The sequence below is a fragment of the Pinus tabuliformis genome, chromosome 4_1 (genome assembly GCF_031772625.1).
Source record: "Pinus tabuliformis cultivar Carrire ecotype Pingquan chromosome 4_1, CPIR1, whole genome shotgun sequence".
Classification (NCBI taxonomy): Eukaryota; Viridiplantae; Streptophyta; class Pinopsida; order Pinales; family Pinaceae; genus Pinus; species Pinus tabuliformis.
The window spans coordinates 889,833,912-889,849,221 of record NC_142303.1 but is presented as its reverse complement, the minus strand read 5'-3'; the positions used below and the strand labels follow the sequence as shown (position 1 = coordinate 889,849,221).

Here is a 15,310-nt window from a genome sequence, read left to right as displayed (position 1 = left end):
ATGAACCTCGTCCTGTGGCTGATCCACGTCCTGAAGCTCATCCTTAGGAACTAATAGCTCCTCATCTGCATGCAAGTGTAGCTCCCTCTCAAGCGAACACTTCATGGCTTTCTCCTCCTGAAATTTTATATCCCGTCGCACAACAGTTTTACCACTATCTGGCAAATACACACGATAGTTGTGGGGCGTATCAGTGTACCCCACAAATATCCCAACCTCTGCAGTCGGTTCCAACTTCTTTTTGGCATCCTTCGTCACATGCATGTAAACGTTAGCACCAAAAATCCTCAAATGAGAAAGATCAGGCTTCTTACCAGAATAAGCCTCCTCGGGTGTACTCATGCCAAGTATCCTATGAGGACAACGGTTCTGCACATAAACTGCTGTATTGCATGCTTCCGCCCACAAGTGAAGGGGTAGGCCCTGATCATGCAACATTGCCCGTGCAGCACCCACAATCGTTCTGTTCTTCCGCTCAGCTACCCCGTTCTGCTGTGGGTTATGGGGAGATACGAGCTCTCTACGAATCCCTTCTGCCTTGCAGAAATCCTTGAACTCGTCTGAGATGTATTCACCACCATTATCGCTCCTAAGAGCCTTCACTTTCTTCCCCGACTCCTTCTCGACCAGTGCTTTGAATTCACAGAACTTTGAATATGTCTCGCTCTTCTTCTGCATGAAGAAGATCCAGCACTTACGAGAGAAATCATCAACAAAAATCACATAATACCTGTATTTTGCTGTCGAAGCAACTGAGAAAGGTCCACACACGTCTGTGTGAATTCTCTCAAGGATCGTCGTGGTGCGACTATCCTTCTCGTGAAAGGTGGCTTTCACAAACTTCCCCAAAGTACACCCCTTGCATTGATCTGACTGCGCAAGTGTGCCTTTAGGAAGCCCTGTAGTGATCTGCTGCAGTATCTTCAAGGCTCCATGGTGAAGGTGACCCAATCTCCTGTGCCACAACTCGCCATCATCCCGGCTCACCAATCCTTCTGCCTTGCCTGCCATTGCTACGCATCCATCTACATGCAATTGATAAAGGTTCCTCACTCGAACCCCTATCTTCCGGGTCTCACCAGTTGTCTTGCTGCGCAGGAAGGCCTTTCCCTCGCTGAAAACAACATCATTCCCTTTGTCTTCTAACATCGCCACTGAGATGAGATTCTTCTTCAATCCTGGAACATGCATGACTTCCTTCAATACAAAGGGTTTACCAGACTCCCTCTCAAAGGAAATGGTACCGATACCGGTCGCACTGTATCTACCATCATCGCCCATCTCGATGTGCACTCCAAGATCTTTGTCCTCCAGATCAGAGAACAAATCTCTATCTCCCGTCATGTGAAAAGACGCACCACTGTCCAAGAACCACACTGATCCCATCACACTTGAAACTAAGCATGTGATCAATGAAAAATCAAGCTCAAACTGAGAAGCTAAGGTCTCTCCCCCTGCAGATCCAGCAGCTTGCTTGTTCTTCTTCTTCTGCAGACAATTTGTGGCATAGTGTCCATGCTGGTGACAGTGAAAACACTTCACCTTGGACATATCCTGCTTCTTGCCTTTCGCTCCAGACTGAGAAGCTTTCTTGCTCTTCCCTTTCTTTGCTTTGGCAGCCAAAGCACAATTCTCTTCATCAGCTCCCTTTGACGAAGATCCGTCCCTGGTACTCCGCCTGATCTCCTCCTGCACAAGATCTGACCATAGTCTTTCCCATCCTGGCAACTTCTCCCAACCATTGACAGAGTCCTGATAGGAATGCCAACTCTTCGGAAGACCAAGGAGAGCCAAGCTCACCAAGTTCTCATCATCGACAGTAACCCCCACACTTCCCAGCTCATCTCGACACTGAGTGAACTTCGTGAGATACTTGGGAATACTGTCTCCCTTCTCGCATTTGATGTTTCTGAGTTTATCTTTGAGCGCCAGCTTCCTCTGATCGCTCTTGCTTTGGAATAATTCTGTTAATCATTTCCACATCAAATATGGAGTAGCCTTTCCATGGAGGCTGGACACAATGTGATCCTTCACGCCCTCCAACAGAATTCTTCGACATTTTGCGATCTTGTTTTGCCAAGCATCAGCTTGAGTAGCATCAGTAGGCTTTGGGATATCCGTATCTATGAATTCCTTCAGCCCGTTATCATCCAATACTGCCTCCATCCTGTCCTTCCATGCAATATAGTTTGAGCTGCCCTCAAGAGCATACTCCAATCGCAATCCGTTGAAAGACATTGCTGCGTTGTCACCAAGAAAACACTGCTGCAAATTCGAATTCCACCAGCAACCAACTCAACTGCTTCCGATCAACCCTCGCTTGATATCCTGTAAAAATCTCTTCTACAAATCAAGCTGCTCCGATACCATGTAGAAATTTTGAATAATTTAACACATATTCAATGGAGATTATCCTGATCATGTACTAATGCAGAAAACATACACAATACATAAGCTCCTCTACGTTGATCAAGAATATAGCAGCATCAATAACAATAAAACATCAAGAGCATTCACACATTAACACAGTATGTATCACGGGGAAAGCATCTCGCTAAAAACCCCACACTATCTGTATATTAATGATTGAGTCATGTAACATTACACAGCATAATACTTCTCACAAGTATCTCCACCTCTGTTACACACAATACAGCTCAGATCTGATCTCCAAATCTCTTCCACTGCTTGCCTGCCTCCACTGCTCAATACCTGCTCAAGAACTGATGAGAATTGCTTCCCAAACTCGATTTTCACCTGCAAAATAGTCACTCACTCTTTGTGGACGTGAGCAAAGGCTAAAATGCGGGCCAAATACGTGAGCAAACTCATTGGCATACTCAATCCCTTGATTGTGCAAGATCTGGTGCACAACTATAGTCACAACTGATAGCAATCTGATTCTCTACCACCTGTCCCTGTTGAACTGAACATGCACTGACATGCAACTGAGTTAACTGATGTATTCTTTAGTTGTATTATGAGTTAATAATTAGTTTAACAACTCATCATTAGTCTATCTGCAGTTAAACTAACTACAACCAGTTTAACTAAGTTAAACTGAACACAACTCCATCAACTGTACCTCCAGTCCACTAAACTCAACTCACTTGAGTTCTAACTGAAGTCATGCATGCAACAACTCAACTGACTCATAAGAAAAACGAATTTCCTTCTGACAGCTGCATGTGCCACTTCCGTAGCTCAAACTGAAGTGCTCCAAGAGAATAAGATTAAGTTTATAGTCCAAATATTATTGTGAGATAATAATATTTGACTTTTCTATTTTTGACAGCCAGTCTAAAAATAGACTTGATCACTCACACTGTGATCACTCACACTTTCATCAAAAATAGAAGTCCATCTATTTTTCCCAACTTGATCAATCATCCATAAACATAGACATGATCCATATGTCTAAAAATAGACATAGTCTAAAACTAGACTTGCGCCAAAAATAGCCTGCGGGCCCACTTAGTGAAGGCGACTCTTTTCACTAAGCTCCATCATCTTGTTGCAATCTCAACAGTATTGACTAATCAAAAACCTGATCATAACCCTAATGGCCTGAGGCGAGTAGAGGGGGACCTGGAATTTTGAATATGCGGAAAATTTATGGTGTTGTTGTAGCGGCTACAACACAATGATACAAGTTTTAGCAAGATTGTGCATTTATGTTACTTAAAATGTGTTTTTGAATGCATATATGAATTCAATACCCTAAAAATACCTAGGGCACTAAGATTGTCTAGATTACATATCTCAAACTTATGATTCCAACAAATACATGACATATTTTTCGCAAAATTGACCAAACAATATGCCCAAAGAAGGGCCAAAATGTTTAATAATTCGAATATGATTATTGGATATGCGTAGTATAACTATTAGACATTTTAGTTTTTTTTTTCTAAATCCAGTAATACAATTTTTGGCAAGATTGCAATTTTTCATTGTTTAAAATGCATTTTTGAATTTATAAATGCATTCAGCACCCTAAAAAACTCGATGGAGAAGGATTGAAGCTTGACCCTCTGTAGTTCCTTATCCATTCTCTCATTCTCAGCTATCAGAAAGCGAACACTTGAGATAGTGGCTTCGGCATACACTCTAGTTGCATCGGCCAAGGCTGTTGGATGTTTGTGCATGTCAGACACAATCACTCGTTCCTCAACTTGCGCAGGAGATGTATGATCATCCAGATTCGATACTCTACGAGATTGCACAACTCTATGTTGAGACTCGTCAAATGAGATGTTGTGCATCTCTTCTTCTGGCTAATCTCTGAGGATCTCAGTGCCTCCTCGGTTGCTTGAGACTTGCTCATCATCTAGATGCAGTGAAGTAGGTAAGTCAACCTCATAGTGATGAGGCATATGGTTGATGTCATGTTTTGATTCTCGTTGATCCATATCCGTATCCAACTGTTGAAGTGGTTGCTCTATCTCATGAGCGAAGTCCTACTTTTGCGATGGTTCACCCTGTTTGCCTGATGCCAAATGTTATGATGAATCTGCTACTTGTACGAGCATTGTTTCATCTATTTGCACATGTTGTGCCCCCTGTTGTACCTGTTTTTGTTGTGCTTCCCTATCCTGCTTGTGCAGCTCTTGTTCCTTCTGGAGTTGCTCCTTCAACTCATACAACTCCTTCTCTAGCTCCCTCCATTCTCCTCTTCTCCCTTTGCCTTTTCACAATTCGCTTGCTGCGTTGTTGCCTCTTTGCCTCTATAGTCATAACTTCTTTCTCTACTAATGGATCTTTTCAGAACTTGCAACTTTGATCTTCCTCCATGTGATCGACAATCTTCCTCTTTCCCTTGTCATGCACTAGTATGATTGCCCCTGCTACTACTGTTGCTGGTGCTGGTGCCCTCCGGGATGTTGCTTCACATTTCTTTGCTAACCACTCCACAGCAAAGCCAACCAGTTCATTGAGTCTGGAGGAGTTTTAACAATATCTCCATGGGTCCTCCTCTGCCCAATGACATGCCCGTGGATCTAGTTGAATTACACTCTCGTGCAGTGATCTTTCACAATGTAATGTGGGTCATACAGATTGTAACTACAGAGGTCGAATGGATACTTCTTCAACTATTCTGCCTTGACATCCATTTGCTTGAAACTTCGGATATCATATAACCCAATTTGCAATGGAAGAGCGGGTCAAGGTGCCTTCTTCTTCCGGTGAAATCTAGCTGTCAGTCCTGCCGAGATGTGATATGATACTTCCTGCATGACGAGTATGTCCAAGGAAAACTTCGATAGAACATGCAGAGGCTTTTCAACACTGGACATTCGTATGAAGGTGCCAGACAGTGAGGCATACCAATCAACAATGCCTATCACTGCCTCCAATGCTTCCTTCGACATGCAGGGTGGATCCTGTTTGAATATCATCTTGTAAACCAGGGTGACAAAATGATCGAAAAACTGTGTGATAACTCCTCTAAAGCTACATTCAGACAACAACTTACAATACGTGTTCACAGCAGTCTCCGCCAGTGACCATGCCCACTCCAAGCTCGAGAACTCCTGTCGGGCACAGATTGCATCTAAGATGTAGGAGGACATGTAGATCTGTGCTTGCATACCTCTGGGTGACTATCAATCCTTTGTTACCTGTTCCTTCATCTGATGAACTAACATGATGGACCAGTTACATGGTTTTCCTTCTCTGGCTAGTTGGTCCAGGGCGATCACCAAACTCTATGGGAAGGTTTCCATGCTTTCTTGGCCACATTGTCAACATGCAAATATGACCAAGTATTGATATGCCTTCCGCAGTATCTTCGTCTTATAGATCTGGTTGGGTGTCATCCTGAATCTAACCAACTCCTTTACCCAATTCTTCAAAATGTCTCTGAAGATGGCATTGTTGCTAGGTAAGCTGAAAGGAGTCTCCATGTTAAGTACGAGCTTCAACATCTGATACATCTCATCATAATCCTGCCTAGAAGGTGGCAAGCTTCATCCCACTAACACTGCTCAGAGTCATCATCTCAGGATCAGTGTGTGAGAGGATCCAGTGTATCATGTCCTTATACAGATTTTCATTTACCTCAATTTTTCCTAAAATCCAGTAGAGATTTTTAATAATCATAAGTTTAAATTGTTTAATTTACAAAGTTTTAGTGCCCAAGGGGATTTTTAAGATGTTGAATCCATCTATGCATTCAAAAGTGCATTCTAAATAATAAAAAATCACAATCTTACTCAAAATCGTATTACCATATTCTGACCAAAAAATCTATTTCATTTTTTAACAATATTATAATAATTACGTGAGTGGTGGAAAAATAGTGGTATATGTTTGATTATTAATATAAGATTACAATAATTATATGATGGAATAAAAGTGTGTTTATTTTGAGTATCAAAGTTGATGGAATAAAAGTGTGTTTATTTTGAGTGTCAAAGTGGGTTTGATGGTTTTAACGATATGTTTTTAAAATAAAATAAAATTTAATAATTTTTTGGATGGAATAATGTTATAAAAATTATATTAATGATGAAATAAAGATGAATGCATTTAATTACACCAACTTATTTTTCATTGCAAAACACACACATATATAATAGTGATTTGTTGATTATTTTTTAGTTATAAAATAAATCATTATTGAGTACAAAGAATTTTTTATTTAAATTTAGATATTCATATAAGGTGAAGTTAAGAGTAGTTTATGTATCTATGTATCAAGTCTATGCCTAGCACAATAATATAATTCATAATATAATCTTAATTTAAAATGTGATATTTGATTCCAATCCATTAAATTAAATTTAATTGTTGCATTTGAATAGGGAAATAAAGTTGGTTTGTTTATTTTAATATCGAGTGGATCCCAATTTTCCCTTTGCATTGCATTGCATTGGATCTATGGTTAAAATATTAATGCATGATTATGAGTTTCATAATCTATATTTCCAAGTTGCATATAAGTATCTTTTATTTGAAATATTGATTTATATAGTGGGGTTCCTCATATTTTATTGATGATCGCTGAAGAAATGGAAAGTCACACGAATCCATGGCTTGGGCGACTATGCTCTCGTTTATATGTTCAAATAATGTGATGTTCAACTTTCTGAATTGTTCACTGGGTAGTGTTTCTATATATACAATTGTAGCACGGTGGAAATAGAGGATTTTCTCTAAATTATAATGTAGCAAAATTGGGAGGACTGTTGTGCGAGGTGGTTGGCGTTGTGCAGAGGGTGGATCCACCACCACAATGGGCATAACAATCCCGAGCATGTTTTAATGCCTGGCGACAAAAAAATAGACAATTTAGTTATGCTCAACTTATTCCTTCGGATTCTTACATATTGCCTGAAGCTAATCATGTGTGTATGTGTTAACATGTCTAAGTTACTATGTTTTACAACATAAATAATTTGTTTTCATTTCTCCTGGTTTATAAATGATGTCCACAAAGTTGTGTTTACCTAGGTTTAATGGTGATTCAACCTTCATGTTCTACTAACAACAATTTTGAAGAATGGTGATTCGGTCTCCTGTTGTCGCCCGAGGCTCTGGAATTAAAGTGCTGCTTAAAAAATGAAGTCTTTGCCAGATTTATTTGAGGAGCTAACAAACCTGGAGCACGTCATCTTATCTAGATGCAACAACTTGGAGAGGATTATTGTTTTTTAACAATCCCTAGTGGAACTTTTAGAGACATAAGAACACTAGAATATTTCAATATCAGTTATTGTTGCAAATTTGAAGCATTGCCTTCCCAAGTTGCACATCTAGGGGACTAGAAATGGTTAAATTTGCATTTCCCAAACTTAAAAGAATTTCCAAGTGACATTGGAAAGTTTGAGCAGTTTGGAATGGATTGAAATTCAATGCTCTCGGCTAGAAACGTTTCTGCATTCAATTGGTGACCTAAGCTTGTTGCTCTTCGGACTCTCGATTGCGTCTCATGAGAAATGCTTACTACTTAGAATTTTACTTGCTCTATACTATTTAGAGGTCATAAATCACTATTTTTATAGTTAAGTGGCATTGCTTTATCCACCTCTAGAGAAATATAAATTTTGACATGGGTGAAACATTTTTTCAGGATGAAAAAGCATAATTGTAGTTATATAAGAAATATAAACATAGCATATATGGACAATGACGTGAGAGTATATAAGTCTCATATAGATCTATCTAAGTAAAATGATGGCGAAATCTTGCCGCAAACCAAACAAAAAGCCATTCAATCGGCCATCATCAAAGCCTTCCAAAGAAAAACCATACTGACAACTATCATCAAAATCTTTGAAAGATATAGAAGCCTGGAGAACCTGCGGCCACTGAAAAGAAGAAACAACATCATATAGGGAACGATGAAACAGCATGATATAGGAACCTAAGACCAGCATCATCTGGAGAGACAACAGAACTGAAAGGAAAAAAGACCAAAAGGGAAATGAGAAGACTAGAATCGATGCAAAGGAAGAGTTAAAAGCCGGGAGGAAAGAAATCCTGTATGGAGAAGATTTTCCCTTCATAAGAAACCTATAAAAACCATAAACCTGGAACCGCCTGAAGGCCCTTTTTTGATAAAACATCTGCCTGCTGATTGAGAGCCCTGTTGATGTGATGAATAGAGGCTCCCTCTGATCTATTCCACAAGAATTTGATCCTGTCTAACCACCCTACAAGCTGAGGCTTAAGAATGTTATTCTTACCAAGCACATAATCCACCATAACCTTCGAATCTCCAAAGATGGAGACATCCTGAAGATTAAGAAAGAGACAGAAGTTTAGAAGGCCAGCAAGGGCCATCGCCTCAACTTTACTGTTGGATCCCCTCCCCCCATTCCAGTGAATGAGAAATTGACTATTTTCATTTGCCCAGATGAGAACCCCACAGCCACAATACCCTTTCTGTTCAGCTCCATCAAAAAAAGCCCTTGGCATAGATGACAGCTTCTGTGGGAGCTCATTACCATTCTGATTCAGCTGCTTGGTAGGTCTCTGCGGGATTGTTTCATAGATGGAAATAATGATGGAAGAAATTTCCAGAAAAGGGAATGAATTGTCATTGAAAATAAAATTGTTGTGCCACTTCCAGATACTCCAAAAAGTGATAATGAAAACTGATCTCCATGACTCCTTTTGATTACTGCACCATAAAAACGCTTCCATAATAGAGGCGTGGGACATATGCTGGATTCCATAGCAGTCCTCCAATGATTTCCAAAGTTGCTGGGATTTCTTGCAATTTAGAAAAAGGTGATAGTTGTTTTCCTCTGCTAACCTACAGATAGGACAAAAACCAGGACCCTGCCATCCTCGCTTCCTTAAGTTTTCCCAAGAAAGATTTCTATTGTGGAAAGACAACCATGAGAAAAGTATCATTTTTGTAGGGCAGCCAGATTTCCAAAAGATGGGCGGGAATGAAGGCCTGAGTTGAGACTGCTTTAGGCCAATCAAGTCTTGGTAAACATCTTTTACATGAATGGATGACATCCCTTTCGAGTTTCTCCACATGAGGCAGTCCTGTTCCGCCGAGCGGAAAATTCCACAATTTCTGAGTCGAGTTCTGATATGGTCCCATTGAATAGCAATATCAACCGGCATCCCCAGACTTCCTGCTTCCTTCCAGAGAGGGATCGGACCCTGCCAACCTGTGATTAGGCTGTCCCAATAAAACAAACCTTTCCTGTGAAGAAAATTCAATAATGGATCAGGAACATCGATCACCTCAGTGCCACTCATAAATTGATCTCTCCCAATGAGAATCCTTTTGCCGGATTGGAATCGCCAGGTTAAATTTTTCAGGAAAAAGCTTCTGATCTTTCGGAGGCTTAACCATACTGGAGATCCTATTAAAGATCTGATCCTTTCTTTTCTGAGCCAGAATGACAGATCCTTCATGCCCAAGTATTTCTTCCAAATTATGTTGCTCCAAGGACCATCTTCAAAAATGCCTCTCCACAGGGTTTTACAAAGCAATGCCCTTCCAAAATTCCTCAAGTCTAAGAGCCCCCAACCTCCCCTGCTCTTCGGCATAGAGATATTGGACAATTTTGAGAGATGATATTTCTTTTTTCCCGCTTGTCCGCCCCAAATAAAATTTGCAGTAAGCTTATTCATTGACTGAATTATGCTCGCTAGAAGGAAATATAAATGAGCCCAATAAACTGCAAGTTGGTTTAACACCGATTGAGCGAGGATCACTCTTCCTGCAAGCGAAAGACATCTATACTCCCAAGCCGATATCCTCTTGTAGTATCTATCTGTGATCCACAGCCAGTCCGCCTTTGTGTAACCAGATGCTTTTAACTGAAAGCCCAAATATTTAATTCCGAGACTGATAGTTTGAGCCTTAATTCCAAAGAGAGCCGATAACCAATCAACCTCAACCTGGCAGATATCATTGTGATAGATGACTGACTTAGCATTGTTTATCTGAAGACCTATTTCCCTTTGAAAATTTTTAAGAATTTCATAGAAACATAACCATGTGAGTCTGCACAGAATTCCAAACATTATAATATCATCAACAAATAGATTATGAGAGATCGAAATGCTCCTGCAAATTTTTAGCGGATGACACCTGTTTTCCTTTATGGCCTTGTTGATATGGAGACTGAGAGAATTCATCGCCAGTATGAATAAGAGCGGGGATAAGGGACAACCTTGACGAAGTCCTCTGGAGGCAGGGAAAAAGGAAGATGGGATCCCATTTATGATCACCGCATAATTCACCTTCTCGATGCATGCCATGATCCAATTTGTCATGCTAGCTCTTAAGCCAACCTTTGCAAGTAAACACCTTATGAATCCCCAGTCGAGGCAGTCGTACGCCTTGCGAAGGTCGATCTTGAGAATGATTGCATCCCTTTTTTTGGAGTGAATAGCAAAAAGACCTTCCTGTGTACTTGCCACCGCGTCCAGAATGTTTCTCCCTTGTAGAAAACCATGCTGATCTTTAGTTAAGAATTTGGACAGAGTTTCTTTAATCCTTTCTGCTATAACTTTTGCAATAATTTTGTAAGAAATATTACACAGAGAGATCGACTGAAACCATGAATGACTTTGCCTTTTCTTTCTTTGGAATGAGCGTTATATTAGTGGAAGCGGTCTTTTGATTGATACTGCCTGAAATCCTGGAAGCTTCTATCATTCTTAACAGATCAACTTTGATGAGGTCAAAGAAGTGAATGGAGAACTCTATTGTCCAGCCGTCCGGCCTTGGAAATTTATCTCTTTTAAAAGATTTCATAGTTCTTAGCAATTCCTCCTCAGAGACTGGCTGAAAGATTTTATCATTTGTATCCTCATCGAACATCTGAGGAAAAACTTCAATGCCCCATAGAATGTCCTGGAACCTGCATTCTTCAGATCTTTGGTACTATTTTTCAAAAAAGTTTACTGCCTCATTTGATATTTCCTGTTGAGAATATAGGAAACAGCCTCTTCCATCTCTTATCTTCCATATGGAGTTTTTTTCACGCCTGGCATTTGCAAAATTATGGAAAAATTTTGTGTTCTTATCCCCTTCTTTTAACCATATTGCCCTACTTTTCAATCTCCAAAAAGATTCCTCTTGTTCTAAGATTTTTATTTTCTTCTTTTGTAACTCCTTTATGAGACACCTCATTTTGAAGGATAGATGATGAGTAGCCATCGCTTCCGAAGCACTGTCCAAAGCCTTCTGTATTTTCCTGAGGTCTTTTCTGTTGGATTGCCTTTTCTCATATTGCCACTCTTTTACCACCTTACGCATATGAACCATTTTGTCTCTGAATGTCATCAAAAACGAAGAAGGATTAGAGGATGCCATCTCATTCCATGTTTTTTTTATAAGGTCGTTAAAAACCGGATCCTCCAGGAATGATCTGTTGAATTTGAATGAATATCCTTTTCTGAAACCCTTTTCCTTCCAGCCTAATAAGATCGGTCTATGATCTGAAATGAAGACATTCTCAATTGATGAGAATGGCATGCCCATACTATCAATCAAACTAGCATGGAGAATAAACCTATCCAGCCTCTTTGCAATATAAGCTTTCTCGATTCTGCCATTTTCCCATGTCGGGAGCATTTGGGGGGGAGAATGTTGACAAAATTCCTCCTCGGCAGTTCATTTTTAATTCTTTCAACAAGAGGGTCCTTCTTCTTGTTGCTGCCCCAGATCTCATCCATATTTAAAGTGACATTTAAATCCCCTGCAATCAATAAATTTTCAACATCAAGAATTTCAGAGTCAAAGAGATTCTCCCAGAATAGCAGTCTATTCTTGTAGGGAGCATATACATTCAAGATATTTATTGGAAATTTATGCCCTCTCATTTGCGTCGAGATCAGGATCCCTGCCAAACAACTATATGTTTTTGCCTTGATCCAGATTGGATCCCATAAGACCACTAGCCCCCCGAAAGGCCGATAGCTTCCAGAGCAGAGATGTGCCAGGAAGGAAACATCTTCCTAAAGTAAGAGATTGCAACAAAAGAGGCATGCATAGTTTCCTGTACTAAAATAATTTTGGGGCTTACTAAGTAAAAGAGGTTCTTTAAGGCCAAAAACTTTGGACCTGCCCCCAGACCCCTTATGTTCATGGAAATAATGAAATTCATTTTGGAGACTTTCCGGCCATGCTTGCTCTAAGAGGCCTATCTTCTGTCATGTCAATGATGGGAACATCTATGAGAGATAAATTTCGGACTCCTCTGCCCGCGCCCTCTCCTCTCCCCCTGAAATGCCTGCTTCCCCTTTTGTTTTTCTCCTCACCGTGATATTACTAGCGGACTTTGGACTAATTTGAGGGGAATTTTGGGCTGCAGGTTTATGAATTGTGAGCGCCCTGAGCTGTAAAGATTTTTTACTTAGCAAGAAATCCAAGTCACTGCCTATTGAATTTGTGGGCGAGGATGTAGGAGAGTTAGCTGGGGTAGCAGTTATCAAAATCTCTTTCCCTCTTTCAAGTGAAGAGCTGATTTTATTTGGCGATGGTGTTGAGGAATAGATGGTTTGGATTTCCTTACTGAGCTTTTTAAAGGGATGCGGTGTTGGAAGAGGATTTGGAACCTCGTGATCCAAGGCCGGCTCCAGAGGGGGCATGGATGGAGATATGGGCGGAATAGGAACCTCGTGGTCCGAGGCAGGCTCCAAAGGGGGCATAGAGGGGGATATAGGCTCCACGGGGATAGGAGTATCAAGCGGCTGTGGAGAATGCTGATGGTCTTTAGAAAAAAAATCCCGCTGTACTTCTGACCCTGAGGGAGACTGACTCTTTGAGGATGTGGATCGCACCGGATCCTGGCATGATGATTTTACTTTGAAGGGCTTTGCTGCAAAACGATGATAACCATGATGCTTTCGGTTATTAATAAGGCGTCTTGAACAGTTCTTTATTAAATGCCCAGTGCAGTGGCATGTTGAGCATCTAAAGGGAATCCCCAGAAGTCGAGCCTTTGCCAGATTTTTAATTCCCTCCAGTGAATGTCAATATGGTCCAGGAATCCTCCTCTGAAAGCTTTGTCTATCAAAATCCATGCTACTCGTTTGTCTTTCTCTCCTAAAACCAATGGATCCACGTAAACGCATCTTCTAATGGAATTCCCGATTTCAGCTAAAGTTTCCTTTGACCATAACTCTCATGGCAGACTGGGAAGTTTGACCCAAATCAAATTGTTAGATGGAATATTCTTTAATAGATTATAGCCCATATACCACCTATGCAATGCCAGAAAACTTGTTTTATAAACCCACTATTGTTTCAAAATGATTTCCAAGTCACTGGAACTCAGAAAGTGAAAGCAGTACCATTCTTTCAGTAATCTGGCGACAATTGGAACATATCCAATTAACGGCTTCCATTGCTGCTCGAGCCAGCACCTCATCTTTGAGTCATCCAGTTCTGGGAAATGCCATCTCCCGACCAGGGCATTAGCTTGGAGACTTTCAATGCGTTCTGCCAGATGAATGCTATCTATTTTAATAGCTGCGGGAGGGGGGATAGTGTTTACAGGTTTTTGATTTCTCTGAGGAAATCCTTCCTGCCAGGCCTTCTGTATGAGATCTTTTTCAGATTGACTGATAGTGCACAAAGGTTTTTCTTTTGATCAGACAAAACCTTCCACCTCATTCTGTGGGACCGAGGGGTGAATCAGCATTTCCTCCAAAGTGGACTGCCATTCACTAGACAGCTTGGCATTCTCGTGTACAGATTCTGCCTGGATGGCCGCTTGTATCATCGCCTCCAAGTCAGATGTGTCAGTCATTCTTAAATCGGCCACCTAACTCTGAGCTCATAGGGATCATAAAAATCCAGGAAAGATATGGGTCAGGCACTACGGTCAAAAGAACCAGATGGTTTCTGAACAAAATGCCCGGAGAAGGAAGGTTTAAAACTCAATTTTCCTGACCACAGTACTGTCAGGGGAAGCCTCGGGAAAGAGTTTACCCTTATTCCAAGAGGAAAGGTATTAATTATGAGGCCATCTGTCCCTCTGCCTTTAAATGGGATGACTATATCATTAGCTGGATTCTGACAGACACACAGAAATTTGAAAAAATGACGGCTTTACTTAATTCGGAAGTCTTGTTCCCATCCCAAAGGTAACTTAAATATCTAGGGAATTACCTTACTTGACTCTGCCCGAGAATGTCTTGGCCAGAGATAGAATTTAAGGCTTGTACTTTTGATTAAAATCCGGCTCCTGGGAGAGAAAACGGCCCAGAAAAACCAGAAGGATTCGGGAAGGTGGCAGCAATGAGCCAAGAGTTCCAGAGATCAAGAGACTTCACCAGGTTAAACCTTCATGACGATTCCTCAGGACAAACTATACAACAACAGAAAAACTGACAGACACACCACCAAGGGCCTAGCTTAAATTGGAAATCCGAGCATGGCTTGGAAATGACAATATATTTCTGAATCTTGAGAAATGATATCCATGACCAGCTTAGAAACGATTCCGCAGACATGAGAAGAAAGACAAGAAATCTACATAAATCCTTGAAGATATAACAAAGACAACTAAGCTAATATCAATATAATTTCCAGATCATTCCATATTTTCTTCTTTTATCATAACTAGAAACAATTTCGTGCTATCATAGAATTGCAATGTCTAATTAAAATTCAAACGTCTTAAAACTGCTTGAACCTTTCCTTTTAACAGACATCTTTTTATCAAAACAAAGCACACATAAAATTTTAGGATGAATGATACTGACCTGGAGATGCAGGCGAGCTGAGGGCAGAGTGCAAGAGTGAAAAGCTAATTTGAGTCACGGTCAAAGAAGAAACGGAGCCCAGAGCTTAGAAAGGAAGAACCAAAGTGGTCCTCTTCTG

General features: G+C 40.6%; 1 protein-coding gene across 1 annotated transcript; it reads right to left on the bottom strand.

Annotated features, from left to right (window-relative positions):
* Positions 1 to 8,162: 8,162 nt before the first annotated feature.
* On the bottom strand, positions 8,163 to 14,234 carry LOC149179038 (uncharacterized). The gene is made up of 6 exons (XM_089422330.1): positions 14,109 to 14,234; positions 13,777 to 14,021; positions 11,051 to 11,339; positions 10,784 to 10,932; positions 8,542 to 10,477; positions 8,163 to 8,312 (listed from the first exon to the last, which is right to left on the bottom strand). The coding sequence occupies exons 1-6, from the start codon at positions 14,232 to 14,234 to the stop codon at positions 8,163 to 8,165; spliced, it is 2,895 nt and encodes a 964-aa protein (XP_089278456.1).
* Positions 14,235 to 15,310: the final 1,076 nt, after the last annotated feature.

Bases quoted from the DNA above. Each gene is read 5' to 3' on its own strand.
- LOC149179038 (XM_089422330.1), bottom strand. From the start codon at position 14,234: ATGACTGACACATCTGACTTGGAGGCGATGATACAAGCGGCCATCCAG. The intron at 10,933-11,050 runs GCAAAGTCATTC...ACTAAAGATCAG, and splicing joins TCATTCCAAAGAAAGAAAAG to CATGGTTTTCTACAAGGGAG. The intron at 8,313-8,541 runs GTTCCAGGTTTA...TCTTCTTTTCAG, and splicing joins CAAAAAAGGGCCTTCAGGCG to TGGCCGCAGGTTCTCCAGGC.